This window comes from Chrysemys picta, chromosome 1 (genome assembly GCF_011386835.1).
Source record: "Chrysemys picta bellii isolate R12L10 chromosome 1, ASM1138683v2, whole genome shotgun sequence".
Taxonomy (NCBI): Eukaryota; Metazoa; Chordata; order Testudines; family Emydidae; genus Chrysemys; species Chrysemys picta.
The window spans coordinates 28,501,393-28,526,972 of record NC_088791.1 but is presented as its reverse complement, the minus strand read 5'-3'; the positions used below and the strand labels follow the sequence as shown (position 1 = coordinate 28,526,972).

At 45.5% G+C, this 25,580-nt stretch overlaps 1 protein-coding gene across 7 annotated transcripts in view; it reads left to right on the top strand.

The window, feature by feature from the left end:
- Nucleotides 1-297: 297 nt before the first annotated feature.
- The window catches only part of SYPL1 (synaptophysin like 1), a 33,850-nt gene continuing 8,567 nt past the window's right edge, over nucleotides 298-25,580 (top strand). The window contains exons 1-2 of one of the 7 annotated variants that reach the window (XM_005292368.4): nucleotides 298-444; nucleotides 2,041-2,172. In XM_005292368.4, coding sequence (XP_005292425.3) covers nucleotides 2,042-2,172 — 131 coding nt within the window. In that variant the 5' untranslated portion in view covers nucleotides 298-444; nucleotide 2,041. Of the gene's footprint in view, nucleotides 445-1,886; nucleotides 2,173-24,228; nucleotides 24,523-24,656; nucleotides 24,773-25,580 lie in introns of those variants that run through there. The other 6 variants (XM_065554077.1, XM_005292367.4, XM_065554098.1 and 3 more) reach the window with 6 other exon arrangements.

The following is a 25,580-nucleotide window of genomic DNA, read 5'->3' as shown; positions in this document are numbered from 1 at the left end:
TCCACCCTTACTAAAACTTGGGTGGGGGCCTTGGGTGCTCTGGCAGGTGGTGGTCTAGGGGCACGGCGGGAGGTGGCCCAGGACCCCTGCTGGTACTGGGGGAGGCCAAGCCATGGGGCCCAGGACCCCTGCTGGTACTGGGGGAGGCCAGGCCATGGGGCCCAGGACCCCTGCTGGAACTGGGGGTGGGGGGCAAGCCATGGCACACAGCCCTGAACCCCTGCTGGTGCTGGGGGGGGGGAAGAGTTGGCAGGGCTTCCTACCTGGCTCTGCATCCTTGCAGCTCCTAGGCAGCAGAGGCAGGCAGGGGCTCTGCAGCTCCCACCACAAACACCGGCTGCTGCAGCTCCCACTACAAACACCAGCTGCTGCAGCTCCCATTGGCTGCCTAGGAGCTGCAGGGGGGCCATGCCACTGGGAGCCAGGGAGCCCCCCCACCCTGAGGTAAGTGCCCTCCACATTCCCCAGTTCTCTGCCCCTAGTCCTGAGCCCCCTCCCACACACGCAAACTGCTGCTGCAGACCCAGGGGCTGCCTGGCTCGGGCAGCCCCGGAGCCAGCACAGCCGCTGCAGAAGTCATGGAGGTCACGGAAAGTCACGGAATCCATGACAGACTCGCAGCTTTACCAATTAGCATTTCAATCTATCCTCGAGGGGTGGGGTCCCCAAGCACCTTGACTGAAGTCACCCAACCGTTCTTGGTGGCTACAGGAATTGGGTTTGCTACTGTTCTGTTCATTCTTTAACTTTTTTGAATGAGAATTAAATATCTCCCAGTTTTGACCCATCTCTGTTCTCAGATACCATTGCCCAGCCTCTACCAGCTCCAGCTTCATTCTTATATATTTATATATTAGAATAAAGCATCACCAGCATCTAGGTGCCTTACAGGCAAGTATGAAGACAAGGTCCCTACCCCAAAAAAGCTTACACTCTAAACAGAGGCCAGCAATATAATTTTCTGCACAATCTTCATCCAGGGATTGCTCTGTCCTCTGATAATGAAAAACAACTGCCCTAGCTGCTTGCTTATTTATTTACTAGCATTAGAGGGCAAGCTCACTGAGTTGCTTACCCTTTGCACTCCCTTTCCCAGGTTTTATAAGGCAAACGGGCTGTGTCATGTCCCAGAAGAAGTGGAATTTGCTTGCGGGCCATGTCTTGTATGCTGCCTTAAACATATGCATCCATCACTTTTTAAATAAACACCAGAATGTAAAAAACATGTCACTGCCCATTGCATGCAAAGCTCAGAGCCATCAACAGCCACCTTTTGAAAGAGCTGAAAGTAAAAATCAATGTGCCTTTGCACCAGTTCAAACAGGATAGAATTTGACCTTCTGTACAATGAAACAACTCTTGCAGAAACAAGTCACAAGTCATCTCAGTGGTTCTCAAACTTTTGTACTGGTGACCCCTTTCACATAGCAAGCCTCTGAGTGCGCCCCCCCCCCCATATAAATGAAAATACTTTTTTATATATTTAACACCATTATAAATGCTGGAGGCAAAGCAGGGTTTTGGGTGGAGGCTGACAGTTCGCGACCCCCCCATGTAATAACCTCATGACCTCCTGAGGGGTCGAGAACCCCTGGTCTATCTGAACCCTTGCTCTGCAGAGTCCCATGGAAAATCCTTTGTACTGCTAGCCTGAGGCCAGTGCCTGTGTTTAGTTCTACTTTCTCAGCCTCGCTGCAGTGGTTGGCTGTTCTGAATTCACCTTGAATGAATTTCACACTTGTGCAGAGGGTCAGCACAAGACCTTTAGCATTGCGTATAAGGCTACATCCAGGACCGGCTCTAGGCACCAGCAAAACAAGCACCTGCTTGGAGCGGCACATTTCCAGGGGCGGCACAGCAGCTGGTACCAGTGGTGGAGGCGAAGCTGGGCCCGCATGGCCTCAGCCGCACAGCGCAGGGCATCTGCAGCACGCGGGCGCCGCTCACCACCTCGGCCAGGTTGTCGTGGCGCACCTCGCCCATGCTGGCCATGTCGATGAGCAGGCGCAGCGCCCCGTAGCTCACCCCCTTCACCCGCAGGATGTCCGGGGACTTGGCCGCCAGCACCGACTTGTGGGCTCGGATCTGCCAGCCAGACACTTCGATCATCAGGTCCCGCTCCTCCAAGACCAGCTGCTGCGGGCTCCAGGGCTGCGCTCCAGCCTGTGGACAGTAAGTGCCGGGCGGCGGCCGGGAATGTCGCCTCCTCAGACTCGGACGCGCGTTGTTAATCTCCCACTGGCTCTTCCCCCACCCAGCTGCAGGAGGAGGCTGGTCCGGGATCCTGCTGCGGGGCTTTGTCCCCCGCCCCGGGCAAACTGAAGCACAAGGAGGAGCTGAAACCGCTGGGAGCGTGCAAAGGGAGCGCGGCGCTTTCCCCACCCCCGCTCTCCTCTTCCCCAGCTGATGCGCTCCCTTCCATGGAGCCGGGCTGCTGCTGGCTGCCCTTGCTTCTCTCCGCTTCCCCCAGAGCTTTTCCTGCTTCTCCGCAGAGCCTTTTTGGACAGGTCTTTGCCTCACTGATATTCCCATCATCCGGATAAAGGACACAGGATAGGACTGGGCTCTCCATGGCTCTAGCAGAGCCTGAACCTGGCTAATGTCTCCCCCCCACACACACACACTCCCAGCTCAGCAGCACAGTCAGCCACCCCTTCGCCTTCCTCTTCTTCCCCCCCCCCCCTTGCCTTTTTCCTTTTTTTCCTTTGCGGTTTAAGGTTGAACGTTACTGTGGGTTTTCCTTGCTCGACTCTCCTTCTTGGCACATGGTCAGTTTCAGCCTTGTTTCCCAGCCTGGCCTCCTCTCACATGCTGACAGCAGAAAGAGGTGTGACAGCCATCCCTGCAGCCACTCGCTGCTGAACTTTTCAACTCCACTAATTTCAACATTGGTTAGATATCTGTAACCATCATATGTTTGCTGCAGCTTGATTGCTCAGACTTTCCGTGAGTGGCATTGACAGATCAATGTATAGTAATAAAGTATTTCACTTCCTGTTCCTTGGGGGAGTTGGATTTTTTTTTTTCCTGGAGCAATTTAATTTTCTATGAGCCTTTTTCCTATTTTTTTTTCTTCAGAGTAAGCGACACATGTTCTTTAACAAGTGAAAGATCACTGAGTTTTAACAGTTTTGATTTACATAGATGTTTGTATCAGCTTGCATGCAACTCCCAAGATCAGTTTGACTAATTGCAGTGTTTTATTTCAGCTCAAAGAGGAGCTAAAGATTTTCCTTGGACTTTCTGCTCTGACATTTGCAGCAACAGAGTCAACTAACCATGCTGATGTGTGATTATATTCTGCGATTATTTCCCCAATATGCAAACGTTTAAAAGCCAAAAAAAAAGGGAGGGGGCCGCCAACACTTTTTTTTGCTTGGGGCGGCAAAAACCCTAGAGCCGGCCCTGGCTACATCTGCACTACAGCAGCTCTGGTGCCATAGTTACACAAATGTAAACCTGTAGAGAAGATGCAGCCTATAGTGACCAAAGGGGGTTTTCTGCCACTGTAGAAACACCACCTCCCTGAGCAACGGTAGCTAGGTTGACTGAATCATTCTTCTTCAACCTGGCTGCACCTACATCAGGAGCTAGGTCAACATAGCTACAGAGCTCAGGGCTGTGGATTTTTCACACCCTGAACACCATAGCTATGTCGACCTGAATTTTAGGTGTAGACCAGGCCAAAGTCTCAAGTAAGACCTACACATCATTGGTGTAGGTCTTGTGCTGGCGCTCTGCACAACGGTGCATGTCACCCTCTGTGTGCTCCTGCACCTCATCTGGGACCTTTTCCATTATCTCTGGGGAATCGGTCAGTGCAGGGTTGAGCTTCCATAGGCAATCACTGCAGTGTTACCAACTCTTTTGATCATATCTCTCATGATATGTGGTGTTCTTCTCAAAGCCCCAGCTCCTGGTGTCCTGGGATTAGGTGAAGATACCCGCTTTCATTAAAAGAGAAAAGTACTTTTTTTTGTTTTCTAGTCGTGGCTGCAAAGAAAAGCTTTAAAATGTGAACCCCAAAGGCTCAACAACCAGAAAGCAAATAAAAGGAACCTGAAACTTCTTATTTTTAAAATCTCATGATGGGGCCGTGGGGGGGAGAAGGTTGGCTCTTGACTTTTTTGAATGTCTGGGCTTAGCACTTCTGCAGTGGGATGATTAAACAGTGAGAGAAGGTGTTACTCTTGGCCCTTGCTCTTTCCTTCTTCCCTGCCTCCTCCCCTTCCTTTTTCCTCTAATTCTCTGGGATTTTGTTTACTCCTCTGTATGCCTATCAATTCATAGGTGCCACTGGAGGAGCATGTTGTTGACCGGTCATATGAGGTTGGAATCCTGGAGATTTTTCCAGTGTTACGAAATATTTTCATTGCATCTGCCAAAGCTAACAGCCACTGAATGTGTGCCAAGTATGCAGAGTTCCTCTGAGAGAGGAATGTCAGGGTTCTGCAAGTGTGAAAGAACATGGCACATTCAGTGCCAGTAGGAAAGAACTTTGGGCAGGCCCATAATGTGTGACATAGAGATTGTTACATTTTCATCCTAGAGGCATTGACTGGGAGGAGCAATCTTTGCCTGCAGAAATCTCCATCACAAGTGTTTGGGCCTCACATTTAAATGAGAATCTTAAAAGTAACAAGGGAGAATGTGGAAAGTATGGCATTTTCATACAGAAATTATGGCCCAGATTCTGAGGTCCAGCTGACCTGTGTTCAGTGCAGGACTGAGGGGAGTGGACAAAGGTAGCTTTATGCCAACTTTGCAGAACTAGTCAAACCAGAGCAGTCTTAGGGCCCCTCTATGTTGCACCTGGCTGCTTGTGACCCCAAGGGCCTGTTCCAGTAGCTGAAGGATGGCCAGAGCGTGGCTATGTTTTAGCTATAGCCACTGTTCCCCAGGAATGCTGCTGGGGCCAGAAGTGGGGGGGTGAAGAATTGCTATTCCAGCTCTGTGTCACCTGGGGAAATCCTTTCGAGGTCAATCAAAACTGGTTCCATGGCCCCTCTGCACTGCTGGAGTGCTATAGAAGGGCTGACAATCTGGCCAATTGTTTTTTAATTATATGTGGGCCACCTAGATTCTGTGGTAATGGGCACATGAGAGCTAATGCTTATTGTAGTAAGAGGAGGCCCTGAGATAGAAACCTTGGTATCAGAGGCCTGGTATGAGGCCTAAGGCCTGAACTAAAGTAATGGTCAAGACTTTGCTAACGTAAAGCAAAGTTAAGCTGTGAGCCAGAGGCAGGCCCTGCTCACAGAAACTGGCAAGGAAAGGGCTGATGCTGCAAAAAGAGACATACCTAAAAGGTACTGGACACCAGATATCAGAACATTCGCATACTTGTACATTCCACACACAACAAGGAACGGGCTGACCCATCCAATGACAGGGCCAAAAGGGGAATATGATGGATAGAGTTGTTTTGTTCGAACCAACATGTACAAGGTGAGAGGCGGCACCTTACTACATAGAGGGGTTGTACCTTGCTGCGTAGAGGGGTTGCACCTCAATACGTCAGGAGTGATGTGTAACTTGTTTGTATCTGTGTATAAGAATGCATCCCTGAGTGGATATCTTTGTCCGGCCCAGGGGGCAGTGGAAAGTCCCGCCACTGACTGAGACGGGTCCATTGCCAAGAGGCACTTTCTCGTAGTATGCCCTGAGTTAGGCAAAGAAACCTACAGAGAACTGCTATTGTGTCCAAGATCGCAATAAACCTAGTCGACGTGACTTTGCATCTTACTAGACTCTGTGGTTATTGGGGGTTCTCTTCGGGTCTGCTGGGTCAGCTATCTGCGCAGAGCTGGGGCAGCACATAGAGGGAACACACGCATGCAGCCGAGTGATATCAACATAGGAGAAAGCAGAGCACCACACCGGTAGCATCTGACAACACTTACCACAGCACTTCTTCATCCAGGGATCTCAAAGCACTTTCCAGAAGTAAGTATCACTATCCCCATTGTACAGAGAGGAAACTAAGGTGCCGACATTTGCTCGCAATTGCACTGCAAGTCAGTGGCAGAACCAGTAACTACAGAGGAGTCAGTAGCAAGACTTCCTTTCCAAGTCCTGTTTTCTATTCCCCTCTATCTTTTTGCTGGAACAATTGCTTTGTTTGTGCAGTATGATGAATAGCTAATGAAATGGTTTGCACACTGGGATGCTTACAGGAGGTTTTATTCTGAGAATTTGGACAGCATTGCATTAAAGATGTTTATTTGCTACTTACTCTAAAATCACATGTGTACCAAATCTCTGCCTCATGGCTTACACTATGTGGCCTCCGGGTTCTCATTGGTGAGGAGTTTTCGGAAGCCCAACCATTCCACTCAGAGGCAGTTCTTTGAGCCTCATGAATGGAGCAGTTTTAACTCATTGGAGCTTTTCATGGCTGGAATTATTTCACAATTTTCATCTTTATGGACTGCAGCCATAGAATAGGAAGGGATCAGGCAGACAAGACAGCTTCATTAGCCTGGGAAGTGTCCTGCCTGTTTGCTACTATTAGCTATTTCTGGAGGACTCTAACATTCTCCAGTGTCACAGAATGAGGGGGGGGGGCTCTATATCTCAAGGGAACACCCTACACCCCCATGTTCATCTTTTAAAATGATTGTGTGGCATCCAATGCAAAGTTTGTCACGTTGGGTGTCTTCAGAAGGCTCACAATGCACTGAGCATGGTTGTTAGAGTGATGTTATAGTAATTGTTACAGTAATGTTATAGTAAGGTTATAGGTTATAATTTCATGTATATAGTTATGAGGCTGAAAATGTATCCTCATGGCTTAAAGAAAACCCATGCAAAAACTCTCCAAGAACAGAGAGGCAGTTCACACCTCATCAGGGCATGGATGGGACAAACCCAGCCCAGCCTCACAGGAACAATGGACACTGGTTTAGGCAGCAACAAAAGAATCTGTTAGACCCTCCAGGGAGTCACCTCCTTCCTTTGGGCAGTTTGGGACTGCGATGAGGTAATGCTCACCTGACTCTGAAGGGCAAAGCCAAGAGGAAAGAAAGGACATGATAAAAGAGAGAGACATTTTGCCATGCGCTCTCTCTCTTCCACCTACATCTAGAGACACCACCACCACCTCCACCAAGCAACTGAAGCGCTGATCAAAGGGGAGAGCCTAACTGAAAAGTAACCAGCCAGCCTGTGGTGAGAAGCATCTAAGTTTGTAAGGGCATTGAAAGTGTTAAGATCAGCTTAGAATATGTTTTGCTTTTATTTCATTTGACCAAATCTGACTTATGCTTTGACTTATAATCACTTAAAATCTATCTTTATAGTTAATAAATCTGTTTGTTTATTCTACCTGAAGCAGTGCATTTGGTTTGAAGTGTGTCAGAGACTCCCTTTGGGATAACAAGCCTGGTACATATCAATTTCTTTATTAAATTGACGAACTTGTATAAGTTTGCAGCGTCCAGTGGGCATTACTGGACACTGCAGGATGGAGGTTCCTAAGGTCGTGTCTGGGATTGGAGATATTGGCTAGTGTCATTCATTTGCAAGTAGATGGGAACAGTTTACGTGCCAGAGGCTGTGCGTGAACAGCTCAGGAGTGGGGGTTCTCACAGCAGAGCAGGGTAAGGCTGGCTCCCAGAGTCAAGGACTGGAGAGGTCTAGCAGATCACCGGTCCAGATAACACCAGAGGGGAACGTCACAGTGGTGCAGCGAGCAAGGGTGTATGTATGGCTTGTTACTCCAAGTGAAGTTCACTCTTTAAGCACTGATATTTGTGATTTTAAGTGAGTCTTAAGTGCAGTGGCTAAGGACAGTCAGGAGGAGATCACAGTTTTGTTGTTTTCTGTTTGCTTATTTCGGGAAAGGGAAGTAAGAATAGGAAAGCATGAAAATGAGTGAAAGCAGTGAAGCGATTGCAAAGTTGGAGCTTTTTAGGTTTCAGTCTGCAGAAAAGGAGAGGGAGCACCAGAGATTATTGCAACTAAAACTGGAGCTAAAAGAAAAAGGGGAGAGAGAGCAAAAACACCAACTGGACCCATTAGAGAAGTGGAACCAGAACCCCCCGACCCCAATGTCTCTCATCACTCCAAAAATCCACAAGTGGGAACACTTATGTCCTGCATACAGTGAGGATGATGATAATTGCTGAATATCTGACTACCTTCAAAAGTCTGTGTGTAATGCATGAAATCCCTGATAAGAGAGTTCCTACCCTAATTGCAAAATTAACTGGTAAAGCTCAAAATGTATTCAATGGAATGCCTATTGAAGATGCTTTAGGCTATTATAAATTTTAAGATACTGTTTTGCGACGTTTTCAGATTACCCCTGAAACATATAGAGTTAAATTTAGGAATCTTAAGAGGGATATTGGTATGAGTAATGGGGAATATGTAAACAAAATGAAAGATTTGTTGGGAAAATGGCTGAGGGGCAAAGAGGTGGCAAGTTTGGAGGGAATGTTGGATCTTATTGCTCAAGGGCATTTCCTAAGCATATGTAAGGCTGATGTAAAGCAGTGTCAATGCGACACAGATGTAAAGTCTGTGAATGAGATGGCTTTTTTTTTGCTGATGCCTTCGAACAGACTCGGGTGTCTATTGAGGTCAGGCCACAGAAAGAGGGGTTTAAAACTGGTGGGAAGGGAGGATCCCATTTTGCCCCTGGAAAGAGAGAAGGGGGCTGGGAGTCTAAACATTCTCTGACCCAAAAACATTCCTCTACTGGTAACTCCTATCCCAAATCTTCTGTAAAAGCAGAAGAGCCCAAAAGTTGCTATCAGTGTAATTCTACTGATCACCTGAGGAACAAATGCCTTGTGCTAGGACGAAGCAGGCAACCAATAGCTGAAACCCCCCAAGCAATTAAAACCTATCATATTGGTTCTGTGAGGTTAGCCTCTGCAGAACCAGATATGGAGCATGTTAAGGCTGTCCAAATTGATGGCAGAGAATTGGGGCAGAGGGATACAGGGGCCCAGATCTCTCTGGTTAAGCAGAGTGTGGTCCCAAAGGCCAGTATGTTGCCTGGCCAAATGGCAGAGATTGTGGGGGTAGGCAAAAGCAGATTCCTCATACCATTAGCTAAAATCCATGTGGTTTGGGAAGGTTTGGAAAGTGTTTTGACTGTGGGGGTAATAGAACACCTCCTAGTCGACCTGCTCCTTGGTAATGATTTTTTCCGTGTAGCTCGGGTTAAAGTATTTGCCTGCAGCAGGAGGGAGTGTTATACTGGGATCCCCGAGGGAAAGGGTAAGGTCTCAGGAACTGCTGAGGGAATGGGAGAGAGAGACTCTTTGATTCTTCTGCAGCTGGGGGAAGCCACATGCTTCCAGGTGGGAGAGTGGTTGAGACCAACTCCTGCACTGTATCTGGAGGCAACACCACATCAGGAAGGGAGGGGTATGTAATGCCTGCCAGGGAGAGAACTGTCCAGGTTGTTAGCTGCCAGCAGGTTGCATCTGAACTAGAGACAAAACCGGTTCTAGGGAGCAGAGAGAAATGTGTCCCAGAGGAGTGCCCAGAGAAGGGGTAGGGAATCTCAGAAACCACTGAGGTGGGTGGGGATTCCTGGGACTCTGTAACACAGGGAAGCCGGGTGCTTCCAAGTATGGGAGGGGCTGAGACTAGCTCCTTTCCAGCAGAAGGCAACATGCCCTCAGGGGCAGGAGAGGTGTTGTCAGTAATTAAGGAAACTGTCCCAGTTGTTAGCTGGCAGAGCTCTGCAGCTGAACAAAAGACAGGACCCTTCCTAGGGAGCATGGAGAAATGTGTTTTAGGAGGGAACCCAAAGGAGGAAACTGGGGAAGGAATAGTGGGGGTACAGGAATGTCTCCTCACTAGTCACTTGGGGCAGAATGCCCAGGACACTAGGAGGATGGCTGGGTCAGCATCTGTGCACCCAGGTCTTCAGCCTGTGACCCAGGTTTTGAGAAGGAACTGTGTAACTGACCTCCTTGAGAGGAGCAGTCACACAGCTGACTTCACAGAGACAGAGAAAGGGGTGGTGGAGAGTACCCCAATCCAGATCCCAGTTTTTCAGGATGCTATTTCTGATAAGTTCTTGGGAAGTAACTGTGTCTCTTTACATCAAGATGCAGCTCCAATGCCTGTGACAGCAGAGGAGTTGAGACCAGGAAATTGCCAGGTGGTAGTTTATGAGAACACAAATGATCCAACTGACAGAAAAGGGGGTGTTTTCCCCCAGACTGGTGAAACACAGAGAGCAGTTATGGGAAAGCTGCTGGGAAAAGGTTAATCTGATCAAAGGGTAAACACACCTAGCCCAGAGAGCACAGATCACAGCCTTCTAGGAGGCAGGGAAGGACTCACTGCTGGGAGGAGGAAACACAGGGTAATCCCAAAAGGGAAGCTGGATTTTCTACATATGTATAGTCCTGGGGTTGGGAGACCACTCCCCAAAGGGCCAGCCAATGTGCAGCATCCCCCTGGACCCTTATCTTGCCAGACCCTGAGACATCAAAATGCCAGAAACATGATTAAATTAAGAGCCCACACAAATGGAAACACTGGAGGGAAAGAGAAACCAGTGATTGATTACATGGGAGAGAGTCAAAGGACACCAAGGGTAATGAACAAACTAACCTCAAACTACACTAACTGAACAAAGGGCATGGTATCATAAAGATGAGAAGCATCACCCATCTGTGATAAAAAAATTGGTATTAATGTTAAGTTTGGGGGATAAAAATTTCAATATGGATGTTAAACCTTATGATAATGCTACTTTTCAATTAAAAGTTTAAAGGTTTAAAGCTCATCGCAGCAGAGAAACCATTTAAAAAAAACTGGTTTGCTGTGTGTGAATGGGGAAACTGAGGCACATTGCCTCAATGGCTGGATGCCAAGAGAACTATAACAACAAACTGCCTTTGAGATAGTGACTAACCCTCTTGCAGTAAACTAAGAGGGGAGGTGTGATGCTCTGTACCTGGGGGGAACACCCTACACCCCCATGTTCATCTTTATAAAATGATTGTGTGGTATGCAATGCAAAGTTTGTCATGTTGGGTGTCTTCGGAAGGCTCACAATGCACTGAGCATGGTTGTTATAGTGATGTTATGGTACTTGTTACAGGAAGGTTATAATTTCATGTATATAGTTATGAGGCTGACAGTGTATCCTCATGGCTTAAAGAAAGACCATGCAAAAACTCTCCAAGAACAGAGAGGCAGTTCACACCTTATCAGGGCATGGATGGGACAAACCCAGCCCAGCCTCACAGGAACAATGGACACTGGCTTAGGCAGCAACAAAAGAATCTGTTAGACACTCGAGGGAGTCACCCCCTTCCTTTGGGCAGTTTGGGACTGCGATGAGGTAATGCTCACCTGACTCTGAAGGGCAAAGCCAAGAGGAAAGAAAGGACATGATAAAAGGGAGAGACATTTTGCCATGCTCTCTCTTCCGTCTACATCTACAGACACGACCACCACCAAGCAACTGAAGCACTGATCAAAGGAGAGAGCCTGACTGAAAAGTAACCAGCCAGCCTGTGGTGAGAAGCATCTACGTTCGCAAGGATATTGAAAGTGTTAAGATCAGCTTAGAATAAGTTTTGCTTTTATTTCATTTGACCAAATCTGACTTGTTATGCTTTGACTTATAATCACTTAAAATCTATCTTTATAGTTAATAAATACGTTTGTTTATTCTACCTGAAGCAGTGTGTTTGGTTTGAAGTGTGTCAGAGACTCCCTTTGGGATAACAAGCCTCGTACATATCAATTTCTTTGTTAAATTGACGAACTTATATAAGCCTGCAACGTCCAGCGGGCATTACTGGAACACTGCAGGATGGATGTTCCTAGGGTCGTGTCTGGGACTGGAGATATTGGCTAGTGTCATTCGCTTGCAAGTAGTTGGGAGCAGCTTACATGCCTGAGGCTGTGCGTGAACAGCTCAGGAGTGGGGATTCTCACAGCAGAGCAGGGTAAGGCTGGCTCCCAGAGTCAAGGATTGGAGTGGCCTAGCAGATCTCTGGTGCAGACAACACCAGACGGGAACGTCACAGAGGGGAATTCCCTGGGAAGAAGGGGGCGGGGGAGGGATGAGAAGATAAAGGTTGGAGAAGTGAATCTGATGGGCAGAGTTGGGCAGTGAGAAGAAAGGAGGAAGTGGAGAAAAAAGGATTGACTGGAGAGGGAAACCCAGACCTGTCAGGATTGACAGGCCTAATTAGGCTCCCTGAGTGGCTGAAGATCCCACTAAGAATAATTGGGGTGGAGAGTAAGGAGAAGGTCCTGTGGAACACTGACACCTTTCCCTTCTCTCCTTGCTGCATCAAGATGTTACCTGGCCCCCATCTGGAAGGCCTTGTAGAGTGAAGAGCCCATTTTACACAGGCCTGCTTTGTCCTGTTGCGGCTCAAGCTACCTGCTGGGGCCTGAGGGAGCATAAACATTTTCAAAAAATGTAGAAATTAAGAAGATTCTCAGACACAAAGATTGGTTAAGCTGGAGTCATTTCTGCACAAAAAAACTTATTATTATTTAACCCAAGCATTAGAGGCTCTGGGCCTGCCTGGCAGGCAGCAGGGTGGAAGATTTTTTTCTCTGCAATATTGCTTGCTTCTTCCGTTTCCTGCCAGGTTCCTTTCCCAAGTAACGAGTTTAAGTAGCTTTGTTTGCTCCATTTTGTCAAAGATTTCATTTTCTTCCCACAACATGGAAAAGGAGTGTGTCAAATAGGAGTGCTGGTAAATAACTGATTTCTATTTCCTGGCTCTGATCACATGATGTGGGTCACATTTAAAAAGGTTTTACCCAGTCACATGGAAGGGTAAATATCCATTTACTTCCCTGTCTACTGTTACACACATCACGGGCTGAAGCAATCCTGAAGGGAAGTCATTCGCCTATATCTGCCAAAAGTACAGTTTGTGCTTTCTGTATCAAGTTGCACTTGTCAAAACCCTTGGTTTGCATCCAAAACTGAAAGTACTCTTTCATTTTGAAGTCTAGACAGGATCTCCTGAATATTGTCATGGGGTAGCACTTGTGCTTAATAGTCATATTCAAATCTCTTAGGTCTACACAATTTTATAGGGAGTTTTTTATTCTTGGTTGGTTTTTTCCCCTGGTGACTATATCTTGAACTCAGTCAGATATCTGAATTTGCTCAATAATAAAAATAATATATGGAGATATTCCTATCTCAAAGAACTGGAAGGGATGTTAGAAGGTCATTGAGTCCAGTCTCCTACCTTCACTAGCAGGACCAAATACTGTTCTTGGCAGGTTTGTTTGTTTGTTTTTTTTCTTCCCCCTCCAGATCCCTAAGTGGCCCCCTCAAGGATTGACCTTACAACCCTGGGTTTAGCAGGCCAATGCTCAAACCACTGAGCTATCCCTCCCCCAAAACATCTAATTTGTTCAGTCTAGTTCAGCTTTTGCTTTATTTGTTAGTACTATTGGGACTTTAATTTTTGCAAACTGGATCTATATATTATACTATCTTCAGTGCATCCCATTCCTTTAAACACCTCATCAGATTCTTTAAGAATACTTGGCGCATCCTGTTCTGTAGACAAACTATCCATCCATTGATCATCTGCATTTGTAGATGGCTCTTCAACCCAGGTACGTGAAACCTAATTTCCCACTATTTTAAACTCTTCAGTAAGGTATTTGTGCTGTTTCAGAGATTGATCTTTGTTTCTTGACTCGGCCTCATGACACTGGTTAGAATTATAAAAGGTTATAACTCTGTTACATGGCAGAAGTCAGTATCCACTGTTTCCAGTAAAAAGAAGAACAGGAGTACTTGTGGCACCTTAGAGACTAACAAATTTATTAGAGCATAAGCTTTCGTGGACTACAGCCCACTCCTTCGGATACATAAATTTGTTAGTCTCTAAGGTGCCACAAGTACTCCTGTTCTTCTTTTTGCGGATACAGACTAACACGGCTGCTACTCTGAAAACTGTTTCCAGTGATTATTGTCACAAGGATAAATTAGTTGTAGAACTGGTCATATTATTCATTGTGAATATTTGTTACTAAAGTCCAATATACAGCCAACATCCACTATTAGTGTATGTGTATGCATATATGTATAAAAGCAGGGTCTGAATGAGTTCCCCCCTGACAGCTAGCTGGGAGGAGGAGAGACTTCAGGAGCAAAGTGTATTTGCATGAACACATCTACTCTGCCAAGATATCCAGCAGATAGAGTTGTATTGCTCAAAGTGATCAACTTTGGCTGGTGTTGGGTTACAAATCACTTTAGTACTGAATGCAGGGGTAGGAAATGCTGTTATCAATGTTGTTGTCTTTATTGTATGAATAAAGGGGAGCAGAACTGTGCTTAACCTGTCCCACATGAGGAGGTCACCCTCAGATGAAAGGTACTCGTTAAACCAGGGGCTCAAATGCCAGAGCCCTGTAAAAGTAAGAGGGGGTAGGGACAGGTGTCCCAGCCAGGAGGTGTGGACTCTCTCTAAGGGTCCACAGTCTGGTTTAACCTGTTCCTCCCTACCATTCAAAGATAGAGCTAAATAGGCTTCAGTAGGAGCCTTTTGTTATGTCAAATATTCAGTAAGCTAAAATCACTTGTGGTGGGGTAGTGTTTCTGCCCAGCCTGCAAAGAACTGAAAATCACTAAGAGACTGACCTAGAGAGGTCACAGCAGAGAGGCAGGTGGCAGCAGAAGGTAACCGATGGGCAGCTGGCCAAAGTGGCAAGCAGTCGGCTGGCGGGGCGGCCAGGCAGTGAGGAACATTGGCTGGCGGGGCGGCCAGCCAGAGCAAGTGCTCAGATGGCAGAGCAAGCTAGGTGCCTTCTTCCCTGGGTGGGAGGTGAATTCATACAGATGCATCTCTGAACCCTAGGACCTCACTGACCAAGGACAACCACTGTGAGTGGGGTATGGTGAGGGAGCGGAGAGGGGCAACATACAGGAGCTTTTGGTTGTAGAACTCAAGAACATGAGACAGAAAACTCTGCCCTACGTACTCTGGGGGTGGGTATTTATGAATTCTGCTTGTTGCATTTTCCCTAGTTAACTGACTTCCCTCCTTTTATTAAAAGTTTCTTTTCTACACTCAGACTCTGAGGAATTATTGCCTCTCAGAGGCACCTTGGGGTGGTGTGTAATTTTCCCAGGTTACTGGAGGGGGCTCGAGCCACTTCTGTTTTGTATCATTGAAAAAGAACCCCTAGCTTTTGAACCCAGTCCTCCTTGCTGCCGGCTCCACCTGGCAGAGTTACATACAACTTGATCGTCCTCAAAACCTTCCAGCTTTTTTTAATCCGGAATATGTCATTTCAGACTCAGGATATTTCTCTACACTTCTATCACAAATTGAAGTGTTTTAAAAATATCATTGTGTGTTTTAAAAGATTAGGTTTAACATATTCCGACCTGTGTTGCCAACTCTATGTCAAGACTATCTGAAATACACACGCTATTTATACCCTCAAGTTGATGGGGTTGGTGTTTTGTTTTTTGTTGTTGTTTTTTGACATCACATTCAGTATTTAGATATTGTTTTAAGATAATTGGTCTTGAGCCCTAAAATGTTGTTCTTTTTTAAGTCCAATAATGTGTTAAGAATATTTTCATATGGTAGTAATAGTCCTGTTTGCTCTGGGATATCTTGGTTTATTTTATGCCTCTGTTTGGTTTATTTTATGCCACATACTGGTTTGAAATCATGAAAAACAGAGACTACTATGCCAAAGTCAATAATATTACTCATAGCAGAACAAAACCATAAACAATATGACTTCATATTCATGCCATTAACCCTTTCTTAGTCAACTGTGGGGATATCTATGATCTCAGAAAAGACAAACTAATGAATTCAACTCAGCTGTATAATGAAATTATAAATAAACCGCCAAACAGATTTGATTTGAAATGCAGGGAATGTTCATAGCAATATCAGCCCAATGCATAAAGTGGGTGCTGAATTTTTTTCCCCAACCACCTGGATAGTATAAAGGTGCTTGGAGATGTTGGTGGCTTGGGATATGCAGGAGGTCAGACTACATGACCTGTGGCTGCTTCTGGCCTTAAACACTGTGACTCTAAATACATTAAAATGCAGATACTTTCAAGCTCTTCTAGCCCAAAAAGCTAGTACATTATGAGAGGATATCTGAGGCCTGAAAGCTGTATTTGTGAGTCAAATAAAAGTTATATAATCCTTTAAACTCCTCAATCTGTCTCTTATTGTGTGTACACAGCACTTTGTACTAGGGAACAACAGCCTTGGATGGTGCTTTTATGAACTACTGTAATACAAATAATATCATCTACTTTGTATGAAGTTGCAAATGAAAAGGTATTATGCAGGACCAAATGAACAGATACAGCATGTGCTACCCATAGTGCATTTTAGAAACAGAGGAACACACATCCAAAGTTTCTTAGGACCAAGCAATAGAATAATTGAAGTACAGATTTCAAGAACTAAATAGAGACCAATTCTAAAAAACAAGCATCTTTTAAACAAGCTTCTATTAAACTGCATAGTTGCAGCCAGACCACCTCAGCCTGTGATCTTACAAACCAAGCAGAGTCAGACTTGGTCAGTACTTGGATGGGAAAACCCAAGAGTGCTGGTGGTATTTAAGGAGGTGGTACTCTTCTTTCTGACTCAATATTGATCCTCAATGTAATCTCTGGGGGAATATTGGGATCTCCAGGTGCTGCCTTTTATGTGAGAGTAAAATAGAGTCTGACTAGTTGTAGTTCTTAATGATCCCAGGCTCTTTATGTAAGAATAGTGTTCTTAGCCCTGAAGTGCAGACCAAATGCCAATCTGCTATCCTGAGTCCCCCTTGTGCTTGGAGAAAGATACTGGATTCCCCTTCACTTTGTGCCCTAAATTCTTGTTTAATGTTGTTCTGCAGAACAGGCATTTTCCTCCCTCATTGCAGGCAGGGAGAATGCTGATCAGGCAACATATCTGATTTGCTTTTGGGTTTGGTTTGGGGGTTTTTGTTTTGTGTCTGTCTGTCTACCCTTTCAGCTGGGCTGAGGAGAAAGATGCAAGTTGGGCCATGGAAACAAGGAAAGGTGGCAGAAACAAAGAATAAAGGGCCTGAAGATGTAAAATTGGTCAAACTGTTGTTAAGTGTAGCAAACATTTTCTAAGTGGGGAAAATAGTGAGGAAAAAAGGAGGCAGGACTTTATGGAGAATTATAACAAGGCAGTGGAAGTTCAGGGTCTCTACCTGTAGTCTCTCACACTCACAGCTCTGCCTCTTCTCTGTACTCAGATCAGTTACTGGACAAGCAAACATGCTATTAGGAGATGTTGCCATGTACATCCTCCACATGCAGATAACAGATTACTTTCAAAATTAGAAGTGTGATTATTTTTCAGAGATTGTTGTCAGACAACATAGGAAAACTTGAAGGGAGGAGTTAACGAACGTCTATAATTCATTATAAAAGTGAAATAGGAGTTCCTTAACTCAGTGGTGGCGTTAGTCACCTGCAAGCCATGCAATTGCAGGGAGCCCCAAAGCAGCGAAGGGCCCCTGAAAGCCAGCTAGGTGTCAGTTGCTCCATCCTGGTTAGTGCTACCTAGGGCTCAAAATGTCATCTCCTCACAGCGTGACCTTTCACACATTGTATATGTGAGTTCACAAGTAGGGGCCCCGGAATTGAGCTTTGCAGGGGGCCCCGCAGGACAAACCTCACCATTGCCTTAAATAAGATATTCTTTACTAAAGATATAAATTATTTACACATGGCAGGCAGCTGGTGCAAGCCCGGGATGCAGTGACGCTGTCAGTCAGTGCCGCTCTGAGAGACCCCTGTCAGTCAGTGCTTCCCTGGTCAGGAAACAGACTAACTGGGGCTCTTTCTGAGCTGCAGCTTGTCTGCTCTGCAAAAATGCCGGACATTCCCTGTTGTTCTTAAAATCCCCCTGGACAGAGAAAGAAGGCTAAAAAAAGACGCTGTTTAGGGGAAACCCTGGATGTATGGTAATTGGTAGCAAAAAACTATTCTGATGTGCTTTTCAGCTGCACATGGAGAGGCAAGATATAATGGATTAGGGAAGTGATAGTTTTTCTCTATTTTGAATTTATGAGTCTGCCTCTAGAATGCAGTTCTGGGTATCTCAATACCAGATCTCAACTACTTGGAAGGACTTCAGGGAAGAAAAACAAAATGAATGAAGGGCTGAAAATGTTGATTTTTAAGAAATCTTAAACTATCTTAACTATGCCCTTGTTAGCTAAATGACAGTTAGGAGGGGAGAGGAATAGGATAAGGGAGAGGAATTGTTTAGTGGGGTCCACCTAGAAGTTTTGGGATGAAAATGAGTGAAGGAAAATTTCCTAGCAGAGAGGTCTATTAGAATATGGACTAGGCTTTCAAAGCAAGTGATAGAAGCCCCATTGCTCGAGTCATTTAAACTAGACTAAGACTTTATATTCAGCATACATTCAGAACAACCCTGCATTGGCCTGGGGCAGGGGATGAACAAAATGTCCAAATAGATCTCCCATCTCTACCTTTTATACTTCTGCTTAACTCATTAAACATAGTGGCCATTTTGCTTTAATATTCCAGAGCAGGCAACCTATGGCATGCATGCCAAAGGCGGCACACGAGCTGATTTTCAGTGGCACTCACACTACCCGAGTCCTGGCCACCGGTCCAGGGAGCTCTGCATTTTAATTTAATTTTAAATGAAGCTTCTTAAACATTTAAAAAACCTGATTTACTTTACATACAACAATAGTTTAGTTATATATTATAGACTTATAGAAAGAGACTGTCTAAAAATGTTAAAATGTATAACTGGCACGCGAAACCTTAAATCAGAGTGAATAAATGAAGACTCGGCATATCACTTCAGAAAGGTCGCCAACCCCTGTTCCAGATGGTCTGAGTTCTCAGCAGTGCATCTCCAGGATTTTTTGTTTAAAGGCTTAATGTGTGATGTAGCCACAAGAGGGCATAGATACTCTTCCATAGGAAAGGTCTGTCAGTCTCAGCTACTGTTTAGCTAACTGAAGGTTTATGAAGGGGTCAGAAGCTATAGGTTGGAATGTGATAAATTCTTAGAAGATGTGAATGGACGTTCAGATTCTACATCAATTGATTAATACTTTTCTGGGTTTTTTTTCGGGGGGGGGGGGAGGGGAAGGAGGTTGCTTGTAAAGAGGCAAAACCTGCTTCTGCCCTACAGGCACAGTTGCCAACTTTCACATGCCCGACTTTCACAGTAAGCCAAAAATCAAGCTAATCCCATTTTAAAACAAGGCCAAAACAAGCCAATCCCTAAGAACCCCAACACCCTATGTGACTAGATCCCCCCTGGGCGTGCAGTCTGGGACTGTGGTGGGCCCACTGTGCACCCCTGAATCTCTCCCCCTCTTTCCCCCCCAACCCCTGCTTGCCAGGAGCCGATCAAAAAAACAAAAAGCTACAAGCCAAACAAGCAACAAGCTAAAAACTAGCCAACAAGCAACTCACAAGCCAATTAAACCAAAAACAAGCCCGATTTCTGTGTTTTTTCCCACAGGTTTGGCATGTCTGCCTACAGGTTGTCTTTACAGCCTTTACAGAATGTACAGGCTGCAACATAGTTCCATAACATGGTAATGAATATAATTTGGTCCCATCTAAACAGGCAAGACCAAACGGAGTTATTGTTACATAGTTATGGCATTGTTGTGTTGATCTGGCTGTGTGGATGGATCCAAAGAGACTTTCAGGTTTCTGTTGTGGGTTTGTTCCTATAGGGCTAAATTTATCCATGGTTTAACTCGATTGATTTTGTTATGGGGGTAATTATCGACAAGCACTGTCCTCCATGCTCTACACTTCCTTTCCCCAGAATGAGAGTCAAGGTCTCAGTCCTTATCTTCAAGGTGCTCAATGGCCTCGCCCCAGCATATCTAAAAAATCAGCTGAAGTTCTGGGCTGAAGACTGTGGTTGACAACTCTGATCCTCAGCCTTAATGGAACTTTCTACTATAAGGGTATAGTTTGTTTATGTAGGAAACTGAGCTTCCTCAGGGGCCAGTCTGGGACTGTAGAAAGGGCTTCCTGAGGAACTAAGGAACATCACAACCCTCAGCACCTTCTGCTCCAAGTGCAATGTGCACTTCTCTGACCTTGCCTGCTCTAACAAAAACCCAGAGCATCATGTGCCTAAAAAAACAAACAAAAATTCGACCAGAACAAAATCCTACATAGCACATACACTTCTGCCCTGGGAAGAGGATGAGAGGAAGAACAAACCATTTGTGACCAATGTTAGTCATATTGCTTAATATGCAGTGGTGTTGTAGTCATGTCAGTCCCAGGACAGTAGAGAGACAAGGTGGGTGAAGTAATATCATTTTTTGGACCAACTTCTGTTGGTGAGAGAGACAAGCTTTTGCGCTACAGAGATCTGAGACCTGAAGAAGAACTCTGTGTAGCTCAAAAGCTTCTCTCTCTCTCTCTCACCAACAGAAGTTGGTCCAATAATAGACATTACTTCACCCACCTTGTTTCTCTAATATTGTTTAATACAAAACTGGAAGGCAGTCAGATACTACTATAATGAGGGCAGTAAAAGAATCAAAATGGAATGTAATAGAGGTGACAGTACAGTACACTAAAATTTTGACATTTCTGCCAATATTACCAACCAACAACAAATGAAGCCTGCCCTATACATATTCATTCCTGTGCTGTGCTAATTAGAACATAAAGATGTGGAGAAATTGGAAAGGGTCCAGAGAAGAGCAACAAGAATGATTAAAGGTCTTGAGAACATGACCTATGAAGGAAGGCTGAAAGAATTGGGTTTGTTTCGTTTGGAAAAGAGAAGACTGAGAGGGGACATGATAGCAGTTTTCAGGTATCTAAAAGGGGGTCATAAGGAGGAGGGAGAAAACTTGTTCACCTTATCCTCTAAGGATAGAACAAGAAGCAATGGGCTTAAACTGCAGCAAGGGAGGTCTAGGTTGGACATTAGGAAAAAGTTCCTAACTGCCAGGGTGGTTAAACACTGGAATAAATTGCCTAGGGAGGTTGTTGAATCTCCATCTCTGGAGATATTTAAGAGTAGGTTAGATAAATGTCTATCAGGGATGGTCTAGACAGTATTTGGTCCTGCCATGCAGGCAGGGGACTGGACTCGATGACCTCTCAAGGTCCCTTCCAGTCCTAGAATCTATGAATCTATGAATAAGAGCGGCCATGCTGGGTCAGACCAAAGGTCCACCTAGCTCAGAATCCTGTCTTCCAACAGTGACCAATGCCAGGTGCCGCAGAGGGAATGAACAGAACAGGCAATCATCAAGTGATCCATTCCCTGTTGCTCATTCCCAGCTTCTGGCAAACAGAGGCTAGGGACACCATCCCTGCCTATCCTGGCTAATAGCCATTGATGGACCTATCCTCCATGAATTTATCCAGTTCTTTTTTTTAACCCTATTATAGTCGGCTTTCACAACATCCTCAGGCAGAGTTCCACGGGTTGACTGTGCGTTGTGTGAAGAAATACTTCCTTTTGTTTGTTTTAAACCTGCCTATTAATTTCATTTGGTGACCCCTAGTTCTTGTGTTATGAGAAGGAGTAAATAACTCTTCCTTATTTACTTTCTCCAGATCAGTCATGATTTTATAGACCTCTATCATATCCCCCCTTAGTTGTCTCTTTTCCAAACTGAAAAGTCCCAGTCTTATTAATCTCTCCTCATATGGAAGCCGTTCCATACCTCTAATCATTTTTGTTGCCCTTTTCTGATCCTTTTCCAATTCCAATATATCTTTTTTGAGATGGGGCGACCACATCTGCATGCAGTATTCAATTAGACAATGGCTGGAGTAAGTTGCCCTACTGTATTGCTTCACTGCAGTTACCATAATGCATGAAAATACATATATTTGATGTATTCCATCCCTTAAATTAACAGTGACTGATATTATGGCCACTTTCCAGGAGCTGGTTTTAATAATTTAGGTATGTGAATGCTTAATTTGTGCCAGAGTTTGCCAGGGCTGAGCCCTGGCACTTCTAGGCTTGGCAGTTCATAGCCCCAGCATCTCTGGGATTGCCCTGTCAGTTATGAAAGTAAAAAACTTGCTTGAGCCCCAGCACCTCTTGCACTACAAATTAAGCACCGAGGCTCATCTATTAACAACACTCTTCCTGGGGCTTACCTTTAAGCTTACTTTTGGGCTTACCCAAATGCTTCAGCTAGTTCAAAATGAGCAGGACAGACTGAGAAGAACATGTTACACCAGTGCTCTATACTGGCTGCTAGCTGTAATTCAAGGTCCTGGTCGCAAACTAAAAAGATTTTAGGTGTTCGGGTCCCAATTATCTCAGAGGTTGAGATATGTTTTTGGAGGAAGCATTTTGGCAATCTGTCTCACAAGGGTATGAAGCCAATGACAGTGAGGGACAGGACTTTCTTAGTAGCAGATCCTTGCTTTGGGAACTGACTCCCACTAAATATCTGAGCCTGAACCCAGCAAACTTTACAGCACTCTGTAAAATGAATGTCTTTGTTTAGGCTTTTTAATAAATGCAGTTCTATTAATAGTATCTAGGTCACCAATTAGGTTTCCTAGTTTAGGTTTCTGCACAAAATTGTGTTGCTTATGCTGAAGACATAGAGTATATGTTGCCAAAATACCTCTGGGGTAGAATGTAGGATTAGCGGAGGAAAGATCTTTTTTAAAAGTCACAGGGAAATATACCATGTGGATTGTGAGGCTATATTAGTTAGCCCATTCTTTTCTGCTGGAGGCACCAGGCAGAGAGGTGCACAACCAAAGTCCATTATGGGTTTTTGTAAGCAGAGCTGAGGCCAAATGCAAAGGAGCCATTCTTCACCTGGGGGTTTTGTCTACAATAGCATTTTTCTTAAAATTTCCCAAGGGTGGGAATATCTACAGCATTGCTTTAATAACAACACTGGCATGCCAGGAATTAAATCAGGTCCAACAGAAGTTTATAGATACTAACAGAAGAATAATACAACTACAATATCAAGCCTCACTTGCATTTAATGTCAAATGATCCTACTCTATTCATTTTATGAGCTGTAGTGGGGGCATGTATCTCGCAAGGATAAGTGCATCAAGTGATGACACACAGGGATAAATTATGTGACTTCAAATACTATGTTGTGTGTGTGAGAGAGTCGTTATGCTCATTGGCACAAGTGAGAGTGAATGAGAAGATGCCAGCCAAGGAAAAAAGTGAGGAGGCTGCCAGGCCGGGCAGCTATTGCATGTGTCCTCCTTAAGCTGGAGAAGGCAAGGGACAGGGCATTGGAACATTTACCCAGTGGACTGTCCCAGCATGACTGCCTCTCCACTCCACCCCACTTTTTGATCCATAACCAACAAAATCCAAATCCCACAGTCTTTTGCTTACGGTGGGTCATGGGATGATTTTTTTCAGCTATTTTATGACTGAATAAAGCTTCTGAACCACCAGCCTTCACACCCATAGGGAGCCCCCTAAACCAGCAGTTCTCACACAGTCACTGGGATCCAGCTGGAGCCCAGGTAAGTGAAAGAAGTAGCTTGTTGCCTGCAACTCCTTCTATAGCTGTGGCTGCAGTGGCCGTTGCCTTTGCCCTTATTCCACTCCTACCACCCTTCATCCAATCTGAGAAGGACTGTTCACTTTGCCCACAAGGTTTGGCTCTGAGACAGGGCTCAGATGGGGCTGTAATGGAGCTGGCTTTGTCACCCCTTGTAGTAGTGGCACTTTTCAACCCCTGGAGCTGAATACCACTTTTCAAGGGGCGGCACTCCGCCCTTTGGGGGCAGCTCTTTTCAAGGGCCAGCATTCTTCCTCCCCCCCGCTTAGGGCAGCAAAAAACCTGGAGCCGGCCCTGACCCCAGGAGTACCAATGTCCCCCTCACTCCACAAGCCATCCATGCCAGGAGAACCAGCCCCACCTCAGGCTAGCAGCCTTCCTCACCCCCATTCACTTAGGGCCGCATCTGACAAGCTCCAACCTCCCTCAGATTTTGTCTGACAACTCTTACAATGGCTGTGATGCTAATTCTACCATCCTTTGGATATGTCAAGGCTGCCTCAAGTGACAGCAGAGCCCTCATGCCCACAGAAGGGCCCTAACTGGCAGTGGGATCCTTGCACACATCCTGATACCCTAAGCCTTTAAGCAATAGTGAGGCTCTCCCCACCAGAGTGTGCCCTTAGGCAGCTCTCAGCCATGTAAGTAGAAGCCTTGAAATAGGGAGGCAACACTAGCACTGGGCGGGGCCAGCTGCAGCTGCCACTCACCCAGCCCCATTGTGAGGTGACAGTTGGGGTGAGGCAGGACTGGCTCCAGAGAGTGGCTGGGCGGGGCCTGGTCAGGCAGGCCCTATAGGGATCAGCAGAGGGCCACTCTCTGGCTGCAAGCAGTGAGTGGTTTATGTGTGGGCTGCTCAAGCCAGGGGGTTGCTTGCAGGCCTCATTGTCTGTCTCTTCCTTCTTCACTGATCTTTCTCCCCAGAAAATGCTTGGCCTTCAAGTCAACCTCAGCCCGCTGCTGGAGCCACTTGGCTTCATTAAGGTCCTTGAGTGGGTGAGTCTGGGGTAGGGTGAGCTGGGGGGTTGGTTTTTCTTAGAGCAGCTGAGCCATAAGGGAGTGAAAGGCCAAGAGCCCTCACCTCAGGGCTCTCCATTCCCCTTGTAGGTTTCAAACTCCCCTGCTGGGCTGGGCTTGTAGGATAACAGCAGCCTCTTCTATGGGGTAGGGATGTTGATGAGGCCAAGTGCTTGCAGGTGTGGGCTTGGGCATGGCTTGGTTGGTGAAGGGTCTCCTGGCTCTCCAAGTTAGTAGTGTCTCTAGGAACTAGCCAAATCTCTTATTATCCACTAAAAGTATTTTCACCACAAAATAACTTCTTAGCTGGTATTTGTGACAGAGCTGTGCCTGCTTCACTTGTTTAAAGAGAAACTGATATAACTGCAGCATATTTGTGCCACTGTGGTGGGTCTTCTGTTTGTTGGGGTGGGGAAGAGGAAACCAGAACTATTGACCAAGATCTATGTAGAAACTGCTTCCTGTCAGTGGAAGTCTTGGGCCTGTATTTTTGTTGTTGCTTTTTGAGGCAGTGGAGGTTGGGAGGGGAATGTTAATAAATAATGTTCTAAGCACAGGTAGTTTTTCACTGACTTGAAGTTGGAGTTGTGGGGGGCTGGCATCTCTGAAGCAGGCCCTGTTTCTCTGGGTAATTGCCATGTGTCTTGCTATTTCACTGATGCAAATTAACAAAGGCAGTGAAAGGTAAAAATAATTCTCTGTTTTAAAAGCAGACCTCTCTAGGTGTTACAAATGCCTTGGATTAGTGAAACTAAAAACTTTATTTGTCTTTAAAGTTGGTGAGTGCAAAAAGGTAAAATAAGGACTACTAGTTTTCACTTTGGGGTTAAAGTTGGTTTCATGTTTTTCTTTAGACTCTAGGGGAGTGCTTAAATCCAAACCACCTCTCTTTGAAATGAAAAGAGAGTAATTCTGGTGAAACTGGACGGCACTACTTGTAGAGAAATGCTGTGGCAATGACAATATTTGTTTGAATCAGAACTTAGCTACTGGAGCCCTATGCACTAACTCTTATTTGGGAATGCTGAAATCATTTA